The sequence below is a fragment of the Drosophila suzukii genome, chromosome 2L (genome assembly GCF_043229965.1).
Source record: "Drosophila suzukii chromosome 2L, CBGP_Dsuzu_IsoJpt1.0, whole genome shotgun sequence".
NCBI classification, from domain to species: Eukaryota; Metazoa; Arthropoda; class Insecta; order Diptera; family Drosophilidae; genus Drosophila; species Drosophila suzukii.
The window spans coordinates 22,610,077-22,630,699 of record NC_092080.1 but is presented as its reverse complement, the minus strand read 5'-3'; the positions used below and the strand labels follow the sequence as shown (position 1 = coordinate 22,630,699).

General features: G+C 40.9%; 1 protein-coding gene across 1 annotated transcript; it reads right to left on the bottom strand.

Annotated features, from left to right (window-relative positions):
* Nucleotides 1-320: 320 nt before the first annotated feature.
* Nucleotides 321-20,349, bottom strand: LOC108021701 (uncharacterized). Its single transcript, XM_017090531.4, has 6 exons — nucleotides 20,073-20,349; nucleotides 6,829-7,423; nucleotides 5,042-5,377; nucleotides 4,902-4,982; nucleotides 2,470-4,833; nucleotides 321-2,181 (listed from the first exon to the last, which is right to left on the bottom strand). Exons 2-6 carry the CDS (start codon nucleotides 6,914-6,916, stop codon nucleotides 1,106-1,108), a joined length of 3,945 nt encoding a protein of 1,314 aa, XP_016946020.3. The 5' UTR covers nucleotides 6,917-7,423; nucleotides 20,073-20,349; the 3' UTR covers nucleotides 321-1,105.
* Between the last annotated feature and the right edge of the window lie 274 nt (nucleotides 20,350-20,623).

Below are 20,623 nucleotides of genomic sequence, written 5' to 3'. Positions count from 1 at the left end.
TTCGAAACAAGACAGAATATCAAATGTTTATAAAATACACACAATAAATGCATTTAGTGTTCTTAAATAAATTATTAAATAGTTTTTAAAAGATAAGGTTTGCCAATCAACTGATCTTGTAATTGAATATGTTTATAAACTAACTTAACTTGTTATTATTCTGACAATCAAGCCATCCTTAATGGAATAGTCAGCAATTATTCCGTTTATATTTTTTATGGACAGTCCCTATTGTTTGGTCACAAAATCCGTTGTTAACTTATTATTATTATTTGTTGGTCATGCATACTTTCGGTGTTATGAATAAACATTTATTTTACACCTCATAAAAGGGTGGGCATTGTTTTATTGCTGGTTTTTATGTGCTGTTCACTCGCCACTGAATTAATTGACCTACACTTGTTAACTGAATGGCGTCTCTATTGAATTAATTGATTACTCATTAAGTGGTTTTGGCTAATTAATGTTTTTAGAGACATAAATGTGGAATTTAAAGGCAGAGATTTCATAAATATTCTGTAGCAAATTTCGATGTGCAATTAAAACGAAAACAATTTGTGGAATGTCTCCCCCAAACTTTGTGATTGGCATGTGAGTGTGCTACTAATTTCTTGCAATTAGTTATTTGACAATTAATTTGAAACAAGGCTGAAACTTGATAAATATTTATAAACATTTCACCAATTTTATTCCTGTTAGATTTTCATGTTTCAGGGCACAGAAATATGAAACTGAAGTTAGGTTCCTTTAGAGTTTTATTACACTTTTTTAAACTATTATGTGTTTTATCATAATTATTTTAATTAAACCCCTATCCAAAACATAATTAAAGCCAGTTTTAATGTATTTTATTATAGCCATTTAATGTATATGTCTTCTTATAATACTCTTAGTTTATGGATTTTATAAATGCCTTGCTAAAGATAAAGATTGTTCTCAAAGGGATTACTTTTTCTATAATACAACTTAGGGTCTAGAGAAGGCCTACTCTACCATTTAGTTAGTTACAGCTAGGGATTAGCATACGAACTACAAACTATTGCTACGAACTGACACTTAACTTCTATACACTCCCGGGGGATTTCGATCTTGGGGGATATCTAAATTAACAGTCTAATGGGCCGCACTTGACGCCCACCTCGGTGCATTTGCATTCCAGGCACTGGCTGGATAATTCCACGATAATCCGACCCACCCGGTACATGCGTCCATAAATGTTGCAGCCCGCCAGTTTCAGCTGACCGAGGGGATCATCGCCACCCGGAAATCCTCCTGCTCCGCCACTTCCGTTCCTCTCCCCCGAAACCGAACCCGATCCCAAATCCTGAGGCACATCCTCCGGGGATGTTGCCGGGGGAACGGTTGTCGGAGGTCTTGTTGCATGTTGGTAATGGTGGAATTGCTGCGGTGGCTGCTCATGTTGCTGCTGTTGCTGCGGTGCCTGCAACGCCTGCTGCTGCTGCGGTTGCAATCGGTGCGGTCTTACCTCATAGCTGGTATCCATGAAGGGTAATTTGTCGAACGGGGAGTTTAAAAATGGATGCAGAGTGCTCTTCGTTGTTGTGGGCTGCCCCGTGGTTGTTGACGCAGACGATGCCGATGATGTTGCTGGTGGGGCTCTAGTGGTTGCTGCTGTGCTTTGGCGTCGCGTGGCATTCTGGACTTTGCGTCTATTGCCGTTGGTCTGTTTGTTTTTCGTTTTGCTATTTCCCTTTTTGGCCGGAGCACGTGTCGTCGCTGTTGGCCGACTTGTGGCTGTTGTTGCTGGTGTGCTTGTTGCTGCTGCCGGTGTTGCTGTTGCTGCTGCTGCTGCTGTTGCTGTTGCTACGGATTTTTCCGTTGGCAGTTGCTTAAATGCTGGCACTGTGCTGCTCACTACCTCTTCTTTGGACAACTCCATACCGAGCAGCTCATCCAAGAGCTTATCTAATTTATTGATTTCATATTTATCTATCAAGGGGGTTTCCTTTTCCGTTGTTGTTGGCTTAGTTGTCGTCGTTGTTGTTGTTGTTGTGCTGCTGCTGCTGGTCGAGGATTTAGATGAGGCTGTTGAATTGCTGACACTGTAAGTGACGGTCTCGATATGCTCTTCGATGGGCTTCTTGTCAACGATTAATTCATCGAGATTGGGCGGCGGCTCAGTGTGTATGACATCCTTGAAAGGATCGGGTGTAGTGATTTCTGAAAGAGGGAAAAACAAGGAAACACTTCAGTTTAATTTGATTCAGACAGCTCTTTTAATCCATTGATTGCCAGAGGTATTACACTCATGTCGTTGGCTAAATCAAAACGAAAAGGGGCTTGGAGTTCGAGTGGTTGTATTAGTCTGTTTTGTATTAGAACAAACTAGGGAGAGATTGCTGTATCTATACCTATACACAACTAATCAAGAACAGAACTTTTATGAATAAGATGCTATACAGAAAGTGGTAACCTAAATAACAGTTCTTAAAATCATCCCAAACTCACCTATCGGCGCGGTATCATTTGCCTGTGGCCCCGATGATGTGATATCGATAATGTGCTGCGTAACATGGAAGTTATCAGCTGGCCCATTAATTCCGCTCGAGGTGACATGCTCCTGGAGAACCTCCCCATCGATAACCAGCGGTTCCTTGGGCATGAATCCTCCCTCTGTTTCGGTGGGTGGTGAGAATCCATTGTGAGGGGGCGGCACCACCGGACTATCGAAATCGAAGTTAACGTAAGCCGCACTGCCCTCATATTTCCCACCCACATGAACCACAGGTTCCGGTGCGGATTCCGCGGCTGGAACTTCCACATTGAACTTGTACTTGTAGGCAGCCTGATCGGGCTGGGATTGGGAAAATAGAGCCACCGTATCATCAATGGTGTCATACCCAACCACATCCATTTTATCGGAGGCCACCTTCTGCTGATAGAAGTTTGGCGGATACTTTTCCTTGGGAACCGTGTCCACAGCATCGGTTGGGAGGAAAGGTATTATTTTCAAGTTCGGAAGACTGGGTGGCAATGTGGGTTCACCATTGGTGTCCAGTGGCTCGGCTTCCAAAATACTTGGGTTTGTTTTGATCACCAGAGGTTTCGGAGTGCTAGTTACATAAGGTTTGGGCTTTGGCTTAAATTTCGGTTTGCTGGTGGATCGTATAGTGGTTGTTGTTGTTGTGGTAGTGGTTGTGGGTTTCGGAGAAGATGGTATCGGAGTGGTGGGCTTCTGTGTGGTGGGTTTCGGAGTTGTGGGTTTTGGAGTTGATTGTTTTGAAGTGGTGGACTTTGTTGTTGAAGGTTTTGGAGTAGTTGGCTTGGGTGTTGTAGTTTTCGGTGTGGTTGTAGTTTTTCTCGTAGTCTTCATCTTGGGTTTGACCGTAGTGCTTGGTTTTGCTGTGGTTTTGATGGTAGTATCTAGTTTTGTTCGCTGGGTTGTGCTATTACTTGGTTTTACAGGGGCTTTGACTATTGTGGGGCTAGTGGTTGACCCATTGACCCTCTTATCTGCCGTTCTGTGGGTCACCGGCTGACCATATTTGCTGGTCACCACCAGCATGGGCGGAGTCACCGTGAGATTGGCCAGTTTCGAGTTGATTCGGGTGTGAAGGGGCTTGCCACTCGGCAGGGGTCTAAACATCGGTGGAGCGTGAGTGGTTGGTCTCTCAGTGGTTGTGGTTGTAGTCGTAGAGGTCTGGTTGAGGGGTTCTTCGAGTATACCAGACAAACCATCCATCAAGGCTGTCAATAGACTGGGTTCCTCCTTTCGAGGCGGCATAACCTCGGTGGCTGGTGTTGGCCAAATTCCGGCATTCGCCAGACCAATTTGTTGGGCCTCCGCCGGCAGCTCACCCGCTGCCATTTCTCCGCTGTCCAACTGCTCATCAAAGTCCTCTGCAATGCGCTTTATGCCTTTTGTTGAAGGTCTGAACTCTGCGGCTTGATTCAGTGGGGTACTCGTCTCCGAATACCCTTCCGTTTTGGCGTTCAGGTCTTCCTCATCAGGACCCAGCAGGATATCCATCCAGGAAAGTGTGTTCTTAGCCGTAGTTGCATCTGGCTGGCTAACTTCTTCGTGCCCCGTGGTCTCCGTAGTGGGACCCAAGAGCAGATCGAAAAAGCTCAGGGCCGTAGTGCTGCTTACCTCCTCACTGGACTCCGTTCTCATCAAAGGTGGTACTTGCGTGGTTCCAATACCCACAAGGTCCAAATTGTTGGCCAGCATTTTGTTGTTATTTCCATCGATAAACTCAAGACCCTCGCGAAGGGTATCCATAATGCTCTTCTCACTGCTGACCTCCAGGGGATTCCCCGCAGCAGCTCTCGTGGGATGACGATCGTGCGGATATCTCTCGGCCATGGAATTTTGGGGTATCAAAGCTGTCCCCTGTGGCTCCGGCTCCTCCTTGCCAAAGAGCATATTGTACAGATTGAACTGCCTGGAGTTGTGCGACCTACGATAGTCCCGCTGACTGCCACAATCGTAACTCGATGGGCAGCACTGGCCCTTCGGCACCACCGGAATACAGTTCTTTAGAGCCGGGGAGCACTTCTTGGGGGCACATCGCCTTGTTCCCCGGATGCAGAAGCATATGTCGCAGGGCTTGTCCGCATCCGACCGCATCTTCTGACCCTCTGCGTAAAACTGGGCGCCCACAGTGCAGCCTCGATTGCGCTGCAGGCGCTGCGACATGCGCTGGAAGTGCTTGTTCGAGGTCTTCCTGTAGCGCACCTCCTGCGAGGACTTCCCCGAGGTCTTGCTACTGCAGTCATATCGTACGGGGCAGCAAGTGGAGTCCACGAATATGGGTTTGCAGCCGTCCACGGGCAGCATGCACTTTGGCTTCACACACTTCTCGGTACCACCTGTTATGAAAAAAGGAAATCAAATTATTAACAAACCCCTTCTGGATACCAAATCTATGTATTCTCACCTATGCAATAGCAGTAGCTGCACAAATTCGAAGATGACATTGCAGACCCGGACTTATAGACGGTTCCATTTTTTACGCAAACTGTAATTAATAATCGATTTTAAGATTCATTGCTCATTAAAAGTATATCATTTACCCACCAAACAGATCCGTGTCGGAATCATCTGATCGTCTTTGGAGCATATTATCATTGACCACCCGATCGATGGACTCCCTCTCATAGTGATCCAAATATGCGATGATGCGTCGCTTGGTGGGTATCTTGTAGAATGCATCCAATCTGGCGCAGGAAAGATAGGGGCAGCAGGAGCTCTTCTTCTGGACCACCACACAACCTCGGGGCGGTGGCATGGGCATTTCGGGACAGACCTTCAGCCGACACACCAGCGTCTTCCGGTTACACTGGCAACTCAGGCACTTCTCCATGCTTGGCACCACCGATTTGTCCGCGAACCACGTGCCATTGTGGTGACACCCTACGGGAGCAATGTTATAAATTTCCTTATAGTAATGGATTTATTTTTACTTTACAATTATTTTTTTTTATATTAACAGTCACAATAAAATTTGTAAAGTGCTTAATATTTATATGATACGCAAGATATTAATGGTCATTTCATTTCCTTAATCACACCATAATTTCCCTTTCTTAGATAGTCTACTTTGGGTAATAAAATTAAAGCATCCTTTTTAGCCCCTTAACAAAATGTAATGGTTTAATACTACATTTAAATCAAGTCTTTAAATAAAAGTGGCGAACGGCCTCGGATTCCCTTTATCTAGTTCACATCTGCCTGAAGCAAGTTTGTGGGATTTCAACACTTCTGTTCTCTAGTTTGACGCTTTTCTGGCTGATACTGCGATTCTGATGAACTTTTCACCAAATGCCCCCATCACAGGCCAAATGCCGGCATGTTGGTCACCCTGACCTCGGGTTTCATCTGCTGGGACTCGTAAACAGTGCTCCGAAGGGGTATCCTTACAGATTCAGACAGAATTGCTGTAACCGCATACCGTTTGATTGAAATAATAATTGGTATGCAGCAACAAGAGCGAATCAACTGCTTGTGGTCAAGTGGGCGTAGGATTTGTAGTTTGCTCAACCTTGTTCTTTTGTGTATAGAGCTTAAAGTGTCACTGAAAAGGGCTATAAAGTTTGATATAGCTATTTGATGTATAGATATCAGTTAGCTTTTGATATTTAATTTACATTTAAAGTCAAAAAATAAAATTGAATTGAAATGGACATTTACCAATGAATTTAATTTATCTGCATAAATATTGTTTGAAAATGAGTTTCCTTAATTTCTTACTTCTTCAACTACGATATAACCATAATAAATGTATAAAATACGTTATTTGCATAGCCAATAAATAATAAGAAATAATTGACCTTTTAAATATTGAACCTACAATACTTATTTAAAACTACAACAATTTTGATACTGTTTAAGGATTTAGCTAAACTTGGCATTTGTATTTAGAAACTTTAAAAATAATTTCCTGGGATATTTTAAGACCCCCTTTACTTTGTCTACACAGAGAAAAATATTCAATATTGAATTGAGAACATTTGTTCTTAAAAACCGTGTAAGTTCTTTTTGGTGTCAACTTTTGACTAGAGTAATAGTTTATTTGTTGAGATATACAGTGTAAATACAATTCAACTTGATTCGAGCAAAATTAAAACTTTTTTAACTTCTAAAATGTCGTTCTATTTTTAAGAACATTTTCAACTCAGAATTTTCTCTGTGAACTTTGTGGAGAACCCTTAATGAACATCATATCATCAACAAACCCAAAGTATTCGATTCGAAATTATCCACTTGATCGTTTAGTTTTCCGCGGATCGGCTATAGATCGTAGAGTCTGCTTCTCACCCAATGCCACACATTTCACAGACATTATCCGCTAGGCCCGTACTCACCTGTATTCGGTGTGATAAATGCATCCAGCTGTGCGGGCCAAAGGAGAAGTAGTGCCGCCGATAATATGCTGACTAAGCGCAGCGTCATCTTCGTTCGTGGATGCCGTTCCCGTTGCGTGGACGTGGTTGTGGATGGGGATGTGGTCGATGGCGATGTGCTTGCCGCCGAAGAGCATGAATAATGCAACAGAGCCGACTTTGGACTTGGGCCCAGGCCAGAGCAGAATAATCCCCTGGCTGCCAGTCCCCCTTTGGTGTATCTGTATCTCCCAGATGCGGCAGGGCAGCGCTCCAACTTGTCTGCCGGTGTGGAGAAGAGTCCAACTCTAATGCTCGAATGTGTGTCACGCAGAGGCAACTTTCGAATGACAGCGGCCAACGGTGCGCATGCCCATTTGGCTTAGACTTAGACCAAATTAAACCGAGCTGGAAATTACCCGCACAATTCGCCGGGGCATTGCCACAGGTCGTCGTCGAAGTCGAAGTCGTCGTCGTTACTCGTCGCCAGTGCCAAAGTTCTGCCACACTTTTAATGAACCATATAGATGTACATATGCGGCGGCGGAAAAAAGAGGAAAATTTGTTCGCTTCACAGCTGCAAAGATACGGAGAAAGACGGAGATGGGGGTAAGTGCTGGTCATTAGTGGTACGATGTTGAATAATGTTGGCGGAACTATGCAACAGGTTGCCGGGGCAAACAACTTCATTTGAATAAACTTTTTTAGAGAGCCAAATTGCCATGCGTGCCTACTTCAAAATACGCGAGAGATTGTGACGATTTAGTAAGATGATATAGCTAAAACGCTCAGGTAAAAGCTAAGTATAGTCTAGTCTACATTAAAGAAATGGGAGCAATTTGAATACTACAAGAGAGAAGAGGATTTATGTTATTAGCGGAATGTTTCCCAAATTAATGGTAAGATTTGCATTTGTACCTAATTTATACGTATCTATGCCTACTTCAAAATACGCGAGAGATTGTGACGATTTAGTAAGATGATATAGCTAGGAGGCTCAGGTAAAAGCTAAGTGAATACATTAAAGAAATGGGAAGAATTTCAATACTACAAGAGAGAAGAGGATTTATGTTATAAACGAAATGTTTTCCAAATTAATGTTAAGATATTCATTTGTATCAAATATATAAGTATCAAATCAAATTAAGGTAAGCCGCCTTTCAAAATTATCCTGACATTTAAGACTCTAATTAATTGAGCTTAAGAGAATATCTTAATATGTTAAGCACTTGCTTTAATCAAGGGATTATATACTGAACTGGAAATTGTTTCAATACCCCAAACTTTCTATTCTATTTTAATCCCCTTAAGCTCTGGTCAAAAAATAACCGAACACGAAACAGATCTTTCAGCGTTTTCCTCTTAATTCCCCCAATAATTTCACACAACTTTATCGCTTTGTTTATCCACTGCACTTCGAATGCTTGGCATAAATTCTCACACGGAAATGGGCCAAACGCAAATGCTGCCAGAATCCATCAGTAAATACACAAATAGAGGAGGCAACAGAGCCTCAGCGACACCAAGCCGAAGTCATAAATAATATAACTCAAATGAGAGGGGCTCCAAGAACTGGTCGTCTCTGAAGAAGAAAAGTTCTGCCGCAAGTATTCACTTCGCACTCCTCGAAATCCAGCCAGACGCGAGTTGCATGCAAACGCAACAACTGGAAAACAGCCAAACAAACATGAAAATCAAATAAAGCCAGGCGAATGGCGGTCATTGCCAGCGAGAGATCCACCGGACCGCCAGACTTCTGGCCCCCGAGTTGGCCAAGAACCATCCCCAGACCGTCCAACGGGTATATAACAGCCAGCGGCCAAGAGCCAACTAACAACATACAACTTGCAACTAACAACACACAACAATGTTGTCCACGGACCACTCCGAACTGGCCACTGCAGCCACTTTCATTAAGAACGTGATTAGCAGCGAAAACTCACTGGCATGCAAATGCAAACGAAAAGTCTGGAAAGAACAGGGGAGAGTTTCTGGTTCTCTAGAATAGGGAAAGATTGGATACTCTGCCAAGCAAATCTGCAAAGCTTAAGTCTCAAATCAATAAGAAACTGGGAAAATTCTGATTAGAGAGGAGGAATAGACCTATGAATTCTTATATATTATATGGATACTCAATAAAAAAATACGTAGCAATATTGAAGAGTAGTTGGAAATGAAAAAAACATCTTAAATTTTAAAATAATGCTAAGACCATTTTTCACATCGCTACTTTAGGACAAGAGCATATCATTAAATTAAAATGTATAAACACTTCCCAGTATACTAGCTGTCTTTATAATTCATATCAGTGAAATACTTTTAACTAGTAAATAGGTACACTTAATGTTCTTAACATAGTAAATGTATAATATTTTGAGTTTAAAACTTACTTTTAAATATACCAATAGATATGTATGTAACAAGTTCTATGAGATATGTTCCCATGCTGAATAACTATATTTCTGGGAAATTTCCCGATTGAAGTTATAAAACATTTGCATTTTATATATTCAAAATCCTAAAATAACCCACATCTTCTTTTAATATGTATTATATAGCCGGAAAATCCTACTGAGTGGCCATACCCCGACTGATCGCTACAGGAACTCCAGCCGAAAGCGCCGATCTTCTTCGCTTAATTGGAGCTCTCTTTGCATACTGGATTGGTGGGTCCGCGTTGGCCTTGCACAATTTAGTCGCAGTTGGTTCTCATGACAACTTTTAATCAAGTCATTATCTGACTGTCGGGCCACAGGAGATCTATGCTGGAGAAACTTTCACAAGGCACGAAAAAGCAGAAGTCACAGAATATAGCCGAACGGCAGGCACCGAAAAGAATTTCAGTTTCACACAATAAATCAGCAGCAGTTGACTTTTATTTTGTTGTGGTTGACTCTGCTTTTAATTGAGAGCCACTTGTGGCTCATTTGCATGCCAGCCTCGTGTACTTGGCCATGAAAATGGAGGCTTAGAACACTGGAATTGCTGGCTGCCACTGCGGTGAAATGGATCCAGGCGAAAGCTCTCTTTCGCCCAGGTTGGCCTAGGGCCCGAGATTGCAGTTGGTGAAAATCCCCAGCTTAATTACAGATTTTCCAAAACCGATTTGCATCGGGGCCGGGCCGGGCCAACATAATTCCATAATTTCCGCTGGAGAACCACGCACTCGCAGATATTATCAAGAATCTCTATGGGTATTCCACTATATCCAGAACGTGTGTAAGCCCGGTCGCCTCATAAATAAATTACAGTAATTACATGAGCAAAGACAAAACCGAACAGAACCAAAAGAAAGCGAGGCTGTGGGAGCAAATGCCACTCAGGTGTCCAACACACAAGAACCTCGTATAATGGGGCCAAGCAATTACGCCCAGACAACTTTATTTATATACTCTTTCTTCATTTTGGCTCGACCATACACTGCACGAAATTAATCAAGTAATTTGTTTGACTGCCCCCGGGGTTCAAAGCGAAAGTGTTGAGACTTAAAGTCTCTGATTGCTCGATTAGTTAATCACAATGCCGAGTTCGCCCGTTTTCATCAACCCACTTTACCTGGGTTCCGAAGAAATTAAAAGTTTTTAGGGTTTCAGTTTCATTAACCTAGTTGGAAGAGTTTATATTGAAATATTTGACAAAGGTTGTCGGACATTATTTCTGCAGAGAACTGTAAATCTCAAAAATAATAGTGATCCATAGCAATGTGGGGTAAGTTAGAATATCAGAATTTCTCCATCGAGGTTTTGCCATTCACTTTGGGATAATTATGATTATCATTATATCAATACTTTAAGACAATATTTTCTCATATTTTCAAAGACAATTTATGGGCATTATAGCCCATAAGGTATTTTGATGTATAGAAGTGCAGTTTCTAATTATTGAGATATTGAAAACAATCTTGCTTTCCTTAATAAAAGGATTTAAAATTTTAAAAATTACATAATTCAATAAGCTGAAATGTACAAATATAAAATTGTATAAAGTAAACCCAAATATTTCCCTAATAAATATATAAATAATAAAACAATTTATAGTGTAAAGTCAACATAAGATTAATTATTAAGTCCAAGTCGAGTTTCTCCTCCGAATGTAACACCTTTGTTTTGCAAAATTGAAGACACACATGTTCATTCAAAGAAATCAACCCAATTAACTAGTTCGACTGTCCCGAATCGCCACAATACCACTCGGCTGACAATAAATTCTCCACTTGAGCCAAAATAGAGCTCTAAGTCGAACTGTAGCCGTGACATCGATTCGGCAACAATAAAATTGGGTATTGAGCATTCGCATCTGATAGATACTTTGTTGGCCCGTCCGTTGGACCATTTGACACAGTAGCAACGCCCCACTGACAGATTTATTTATCTGGCTTTTCGGGAAGGCGATGGAGCACTAGCACTCCCTCCATATTTGGACGTTGATTTGTGAAAGGCGAAAAGCAAAACCAAAGTCGAGTGCAACATTTTGCGTTGTTTTCATTCGGATCTCCTTTGGATCTGGCCTTTGTTTTGTGACTACTGGGCATATTTTTGGGCGCATTCTAAACTTATAATTTGTAACAACTTTCACCGAGCGATCGTGGCTGGCACAACTAGCACTTAGGATTATGTAAATCTCGACCAGGCAGAAAATCTAATAACAATGCAGAGCTCCGGAAAGTGAGGTACGGATGAAAAGAGAAATACTGTGCCCGAGATTCAGATCTGGGCCTATTTTCACTTTTGCAAATCGTCTTAGAACACGGAACACGAATAGAAATCGAAGTCAGTGCGAGTCAATAAGCGATCATTGAGAATTGAAACGTGAGCATGACTACACTAGTCAGCAAAAGCGAGACCGCCGATCTTATTCTTCTTAAGTATTTTGTTAATGGAACTCCAAAGATACTGTAGGTATAAAATAGAATGTTCTAATTAGGGATATCTTCATATTTACTATCAAAAATCTGTATAGATAAGAACATTTATAATCTTAATAGGTATAATTGTTTGCATTCAAGTGTATTTCTCTTTCCTTTCTCAACAATTTGTAATGCTTTTAATAACCACATTTGCATATCAGCTCGTGTGTGCGGCTTCATCATAGAGTGAAATTTGTGTCATCATAATTGAAGAAATGCCAACACGCTTCAACTTCAGTTTCACAGCCAGAAAATAAATTTGGCAATACTTCAGCCATTGAAATGATTCCAGCATAAAGCACATGCCAAACTACTCTGGTAAAAAGGTAAGCAAAAAACCTGACTTACAGACTGTCAGAGCCATCAACATGTGTGGCTCATTAAATATGCTGCGAACACACAACAAGTACAAGAAAAGCAACGAGAACGGAGGAGTTTGAACAATTTTCATGTCCAACTCTATTGATGCGACTACTTCTCTTGGCAGTACACATTAAAAAATAGTTTTTTTTAATTTAAAGTCCTTTCTATTTTAACTTAATACATACAGTAGCTTCATTCAATTAATATCAAAGATCAAAAATATATATATGAAGGCCAAAGATCTACGGTATTTACCTATACCATAAAAAATGCATTAAACGTTTTTTTTAATTTTATGTTAGAGATATATAAAAGGTTTTTTTAAGTGAAAACTGAAAGGGAAAGAATGTTTATACCCGTTACTCGTAGAGTAAAAGGGTATACTAGATTCGTCGGAAAGTATGTAACAGGCAGAAGGAAGCGTTTCCGACCCCACAAAGTATATATATTCTTGATCAGGATCACTAGCCGAGTCGATCTAGCCATGTCCGTCTGTCCGTCTGTCCGTCTGTCCGTCTGTCCGTCTGTCCGTCTGTCCGTATGAACGCTGAGATCTCGGAAACTATGAGAGTTACAATACTGGGATTAGGCACGCAGATTCCTGAGATTCCTGCGCAGCGCAAGTTTGTTTCAGCACAGTGCCACGCCCACTCTAACGCCCACAAACCGCCCAAAACTGTGGCTCCTACAGTTTTGATGCTAGAATAAAAATTTTAACTGAAATGTATTGTTCTCATCAATACCTATCGATTGACCCAAAAAAAAGTTTGCCACGCCCACTTTAACGCCCACAAACCGCGAAAACCTGTGACGCCCACAATTTTCATGCTAGATAAAAAATTTTAACTGAAATGTATTGGTCTCGTCGATACCTATCGATTGATCCAAAAAAAAATTTGCCACGCCCACTCTAACGCCCATAACGCTTAAATCTGTATACCGCCGGTAGGTGGCGCATTTTAATCTCGCTTTGCTGCTTGCATATCTCCATATAGCTGAGTAACGGGTATCTGATAGTCGAGGTACTCGACTATAGCGTTCTTCCTTGTTTTAATTTCCCTTTGCACTCAAAACATGAACAAAACAAGTATTGTAGGACCAAAACCATTTTTAAATATTCAAATTTTCTTAAAATTTAAAACAAGTTTATTAAAATTAAAACGCACTCATAATATCGAAACACTATGCTTTATTAATTTTGTTGTGAAATGAAACCAAAAGAATTCAAAGATCGAAACCTATTTTCGGTCAGGTGTACCTATCCACCTCTCCCTCTGGCTGCAGACAAATGCCCGTCATTTAGTGGTCGTCAAACGACGACCTAGCCCCCCGAGCACCTATTCCTATCCCCCTGCTCCGCCTCTGCCTTTTTCAAGCCAGCGATCGACGATCTACAGGCAGCAACTAGCCCTTCGTTCCCCGCTCCTCATCCGAAGTGGCCAGAGCCGCGAGGGCTCAATAAATGGGCGTCGTTTATGCACCTCATCATCAGCGATTGCACAGATCGCAGCTCTGTGTTTTTATTCGCTCGCCCTGCTGTAGTTGCCCGGCCAAGCGGAAGTTGTTAAATGAAAAGGCAGAAACGAGCATAAAATGGGAAGAGGTGTCGTCGTCGCCTGGGCGGAACGAAGAGCAAATGCTCTTGGAGGAAGCCCCTTCGGATGGGCACATGTCCTCAGCGGAGCTGGATGTTTCGGAGGTGGAGATGTCATGTTAGTTCAGGATTCCTGGAAGCTGCAAACGACCATTAACTTGCATTTATTGCAAAATTCTATTTAAAAGGTAGTTTATTGATTTGTTTTAAATTTAAAAATGTAAAAGGCATTCTGCATTATATTTCTCATAAACTTAATGGCCACTTATTGTTTAAAGGATAAATGATTATTATATATATTATTTTTTAATATTTAAGAACCTACAGCCGCCGCAAAAATAATCATACCCTTACGCCCACCGAAGTTCTTTATTTCCTAGAACCCCAATGGGATATCTCTTTCACAAACCGCTTTCGTACCATTAGTCATAAAATGTAATTGAATTTCTTTCGGTCAGTTGAATGAAGTAACAGTTGACTTGTTAATTAGGAGTGTAAAGACCACGGCGGTTACATGCAGGCCAAGCCCTCAGCTTGCAAGAAAGATATATAACTAAACATGGATCGGGTGAAAGTAGAGTCAGGTCGTCGTCTCCCGACATCTCCTTCACTCTAATGAAACTAGAACAAACTGCACGATTGTGGCAAATGGATAGAAAAAAGTGCACAACTGGGAAAGGTTTTTGTGTCGTCCAGCTAGCACCTTTCACAAAAGCCGAAACTATCAGCGAACCCACACCGAAATAGCGCCAAACAATGAACGGAAAGTTCTTAATACCCTTGAGTACTTATTGGCAAATTGATGTCGCCCTGTTCTGGTTCTATTAGAAGGTAAGTAATCGCTTCGTGATTCGGGCAGAACAGCGTAATAAAATTGTCAACATGACAGGCTGCGATTAATATAGACCTTATATTTATAATGCATAAATCATGCAGCAGACGGAACGTGCTCCTTTGCCTTGCATTACTTTTCCCACAACTTACTGTTGCGACTCCTGGGGCAAATTCCGAATTCATTGTGCTAGGGATGTGATTTTGAAGCATTCCTTCCACATATTTAAGGGTAATTTGAAAAGTGTTATTAGAGATATTTTGTATATCTTTGTGCTCATAATATCTTATACAAGCTTTAAGACTTATCTATGTTTAAATATTTTGATGCATATGTTTATGGTACTAGAAAATATCTCACAAAAGTGTTTCAAAAATAAAAAATCATTAGCAAAATGTAAGGAATTTCCAATAGTTTTTCAAAACTTCTGATAATAATGATTTCTGGAGTTCAGAAAACCCCTTAACTGCAGCGGAACACGATCATAACTCACTCACACGCTCATCTCTAGGCCAAAGCCAACGACCGGACCGAGTTTGTGGCAAACTTGTTCTGACTTTTGTTACAATTGGTGATTCCTTTCTTTTTTATTCTGCTTTCTAGCGCTGTAAGACAATGCACCATAAAACTGCATTGGAGTTGTGATCGCTGTTTCTGCCCGTTCGGTTCCCACTCCACCCATTTCCATTTCAGTTGCCATGCAAATTTCTGCCTTGTGTTGTTTTTCCGTCTCGAATGTTTTCCTCTTTCCGGGCACATTTGTCAAGGTGTCTTGTAAACAAGGAACCCAAGAAACCCAAAGAAACCAAAGAACCCAAAAGAACACAGAGCCCAAGCACCGTTAGATCAGATGCAGACGGAGTGCTTATATAACGCATTGCGCCAACCGAATTTGTATGTTTTATTGGTTACCTCTTTAGGCCATAAATGGTAGTGACAAAAGTCGGAATTTATGGCCTGCTGACAGTTCTGATAAATAACCCAAGGCCCGACTGTGGCTTAGTGGCCTGGGGTTTGGATTTTTCGACTGGATAGGGCGTTTTGCAGGTGGGGAAAGCACCTAAGAGAGCCATAAAATGTTTTATCTCCGAAGCTGTTCTTCCAGCACGTCGTCGTGAGGAGCCTGAAGTTAATTAGCAGGGAATAAATGGCTTTTAAAATTCCACCTCTTTCGGGAAGTACAGGAGCTACGTAAACTCATGGGATTATATTTTATTAAAGAGAAGAAGAGAATGCATTGGAAAGCTTCTTTGTTTTTCGATAGAACTTTAAAGGGTAATATAGTCACATAATACCTTGCCAAATATATAATTATGCTATCTCATTTCGTCCTCTTTTAAGAGCACATAAAAACCTTAAGTATAAGACGTAATAATTCTGTTTGTTTTCTGTGTATTGCATATATGCTGTTTGGATAGTGGAGACACAAAAGAAAGAGACCTTCCTCATATGGCCAGGCTCAGTTGGTTAGGTTTTTTCGCTGCTTTATTTATACGTGCACTCTTTTTCAGCCGGTTGCCTCACCGTTTTCAATATCAGATTACGTGCGGGTCATCTTTTGTTGTTGCTCGGGGGGACTGGGGGCTCTCCTTAAGTGCTGCAGTGCTTTTCGGCATATCAGATGTTGCTAATGTGGCTCCGCTTACTGTGGGCCGGGCTCAAGCGCTCTACTTGAAAGGAGAGCTTAGATACCAGATACAAGATACTTTTTTCGACCTTGAGATGGTGGTCGTGGCTGAGCTCCCGGCCCCGATAATCGGATTTGTGGCACACCCCGCTCAGAAAGATTATCGCCAAATGCAGTGAGGCGTGGAGAGATGACCAAAGGGCATCCAGGAAGTTCATTTGATGTGCTGAAGAACTTTTCTACTGAACTATTATTGCGCTATAAACTCTGTTATAATTAAGACTTTAATGATCTTAGATCTATCGGGGTTGCTTTTATATGAAATTAGAGTTGGAAAAATCTCGACTTCTCGTTATTATAAGAACATAAAATGTATTCAAAATATTAAAAAAATTATTTTTTTAAATTTACTAAAATGGGCAATCTTGATTAGGGACTTGAAGATTTATTTAATAAGTAAATAAGAAATAGCTTAGTTTTGTATACACAAGCAATGTGGCACCCTAGAATTCGGGTCATGTAATCCCCTTCTCTTAACTATTTAACTGCAGTGTATTCCTATTTCGAGTTAAAGACTTTTCATTTCTTAATGTTCCTTTCTTCCTGTCTTCGGACGCTGTAGATTTCCTTCATCTACCGTGTTCTTCTCCTTACATTTTCAATTGCGGGCAATTAGCAAATTCTCTTTGGGCTTACTTTAATGACTGTCTAACGTAAAATGTCGTCTTACACTCGAGTTTTATAGCTTCCGCTTTGCATTATCAAATATTATTGGTGTTGTTCTACCGCTTCTTATAACCGGCTTCTTCTTCATCATACTGTTTGCAATTGCATGTCGTCACGTCAAGCTCTGAGAAGTGGCAAGAAGAAGAGTGAAGAATCGGCGCAGCAGCTGAAAGAAAAAACCCTTGGCTATCTAATGATGATCATTAGGAGCGGTACTGTAATCACACAGAAGCTAAACTCAAACTTACAGCTGAACCTTAAGCTAGTTCCCCTTCTTCTTGCTTTTTGTCAACATCAAACGGTAGTTTCTTAAGCAAAAGAAACAAAAAACAGCATCAGAGGCAACAACTGAGGAGCAACAGATTACTCTAAACATTTTTACACAGGAAACAAAAATCTTACCCAAAGTCCTCAATTACTAAATGGTAAAGCCACAAAATTGGTAGGGTGATGAAGTTTATTTTTATATATTTATACCCGTTACTCGTAGAGTAAAAGGGTATACTAGATTCGTCGGAAAGTATGTAACAGGCAGAAGGAAGCGTTTCCGACCCCATAAAGTATATATATTCTTGATCAGGATCACTAGCCGAGTCGATCTAGCCATGTCCGTCTGTCCGTCTGTCCCTCTGTCTGTCCGGATGAACGCTGAGATCTCGGAAACTATGAGAGCTAGGCTATTGAGATTTGGCGTACAGATTCCTGAGCTTCTTACGCAGCGCAAGTAGACTGCCACGCCCACTCTAACGCCCACAAACCGCCCAAAACTGTAACTCCTACAGTTTTGATGCTAGATAGAAAATTTTAACTGAAATGTATTGTTCTCATCAATACCTATCGATTGACCTAAAAAAAAGTTTGCCACGCCCACTTTAACGCCCACAAACCGCGAAAACCTGTGACGCCCACAATTTGGATGCTAGATAAAAAATTTTAACTGAAATGTATTGGTGTCGTCAATACCTATCGATTGATCCAAAAATAAATTTGCAACGCCCACTCTAACGCCCATAACGCTTAAATCTGTCTACCGCCGGTAGGTGGCGCATTTTAATTTCGCTTTGCTGCTTGCATATCTCCATTTCCCTTTGAGTAACGGGTATCTGATAGTCGACGTACTCGACTATAGCGTTCTTCCTTGTTTCATTTTCATTTTAAACCGAAATTACAGATATCAAATATTGTTTATTTAAAGCTTAAATGACATCATTTTTATAATTTTTCTGTTCTTCCTAATAAATTACTAGCTCAAATTTCTACCTGGATGGATTTTTAGATTCTTTCTCAATATATTTTCTTGTACTTTATAAAATTTAGATCCTAAAGGGAAAATATAATAAGAAAACCATTTAAAAGCAGAATAGGTTAGCTTCGTGTTAAAAAATCGTATTAATTTATTGTAGCTTTGATATTGTTTTTTTTATTGCACCTCCTTTTTTCGCAGTGTAATTATAGCCAATGCAACCTACATTCTCTCCCTTGAATCTCCACACTCTTAGTCTCTTTCCCTTCTGGTTTCCCCGGTTTTTAAGCCCCGATTGCGTTTTTTGCCGCTGTGAGACCATTGTAACGGCTTTGATTAGTCTTAGGAAGTCGCCTAAGTTTTGTCGTTGTTGCGTTGGACTCATCTTCCCCTGCTCACCCCCCTTTCTCACAGTGTGCGGCACACTGATGCGACTTTTTCTTTGGTTTGTTTGCTGCTGCTGGCACTTTAACAGTTAAATGCTTAGTTTACATCATTAGCATGCCGTTTCCATATATTTTCCTCTCTTTTGACTAATAAATAAGCAATTTAGTAACTGATTCTTCTGCTGTCCCCGACCATGGATTTAATTGGTCTGAGCAAGTTGGTAAGGGGTTTTTAAATTTGCATAGATATCCAGGGCATTAGAATCACTTGATTAACATTGTATGGTTGAAAAATTATTTGCGGTTTAGTCAGGGAATTTTAAAATTGTACAATTAAATTGGAAGTACCTTTGGGTGAAAAACAGGGTTTATAAGATAACAAACTTATGAGGTATTGGAATATCGAATTATGATAATATTAACTTTTTGCCCCACTTTTAAAGTAATTTGGTAAAGCCAAAGAAATCCAGTTATAGCTATCAAGACAAGATTTTCCACAATAATACAATACCTCCTAATACAATACTATCTCTAAACTACCTAAACTTAACTTTAAAAAAAAATATACATAACCGTCCAACAAAATTAGGATTCTCGATGAAGAAACTTGATTTCCGCTCAAAACCGTAAATTTGATATGACCATTCAAAACGTTAACCACCCAAGTTCTCTTCACAGTTCCAAAAATTGTAAATATATTTTCCTCAGTCATTACACACTCCAGAAAGTTCGTTGCCTCGCTTTTACGAATGTGTTAAAGAATATGCATTTTCATGTTGCTCTATACGCTTTGATAATTTCACGAACGCGTTATCAATTTATTGTTTTAGTGCTCCCTACCCAGAGATATTTGATAAATAAAAACCCGGCCTTATTATCTACGACTGTCTTCCAAGAACTGAATTAAATTGTAGATGTTCTTTCACCGCAGTCATTACACCAAGATTAACACACAGGAATCACTGCCTTTGGCCAGTTCGTTGCCTGAGTCTTTCGTTTGTGTGTGATTCTGCTGTTGTCTCTGTCTCCGCAAGAACGAGTGCACTGAAGCATGGACTTTCGGCTCCGACTGCAGGTTTTTGTCTGAGTATATTATTTATTTATCTGGCCACCAACTCGGTGGGTTCTATTAACAATGTAAACAATACCGTTAACACGACACGACGCGTTGGGAAAAAGCTTTTGGCAGAGGGAGCGAAATAGATACATGAAATGTGCCGCAAGAATTTGCCAAGTTGGTGGGCAAAGAAGGAAGAGCTGACTTGCCAGCTGCATATTTTAGCCACCACTTCCACTCCCCTTGGCAATGCATCAAAGAATTGAACAACAAGAACAGAGCTATGTAAAAAGCGTGAAAAAGAGGCGACAGGAAAAACGGTTTGAGGAAAACACTTATTAAATTTTAGCATGCCCAAAGTGTGGATAAAAGCGACCGGGGGGCGGGGAGTCAGGCTGTAAAGAACCGCAACAACGACCCAAGAACCACAACTGGGAAGTGTCCGTGCTTGCCCAGCGATGCATTCCTGGAGTTCCCCGCAAATTCACATACCTGTCTAGGGTGAGGTTTTCTTATATCCACTGTTTCTAGAGGCACAAAACAAAAATATGACTCCACCGATTGCTATTACTTCGATCTGTTTGTTTTTTTATGCTTGCACTTCACCGTCACTCGAGGGTTGGATCATCCTTGACCACAAGAAGAGTCTTCTGGTCTTTGCCTTTCCGAAGAAGAGTCTTTTTTTTGTATTGCTCAAATTTATTACCGTCTCCACACTCCGATCCGTTTTCTCGTTCTGAACGCGTCGCGTGCTGATTCCAAACTGAGGCTCAGCAACAAGTTCGAGTTGCTTTTAAGAAAAAGCATTCGAAAGAAAGTTGTCTGCATACTGAATTCTGTTCGAGCAGGCCAAAGATTCTCGTTCGAAAGCTGCAACAAAAGAGATTCTCTGAAGAGAGAATCTTCTAAGAGAGGCTTCCGACCGAAGGGAGATTAATTACTGGTTGTACTGCTGATAAGCATGAAATGTCGCTTGTCCGCAGTTTGTTGGCCAATTAAAAATTAGATTTCGCTCTAGATTTGTCCGCGAGATTGGGATTACT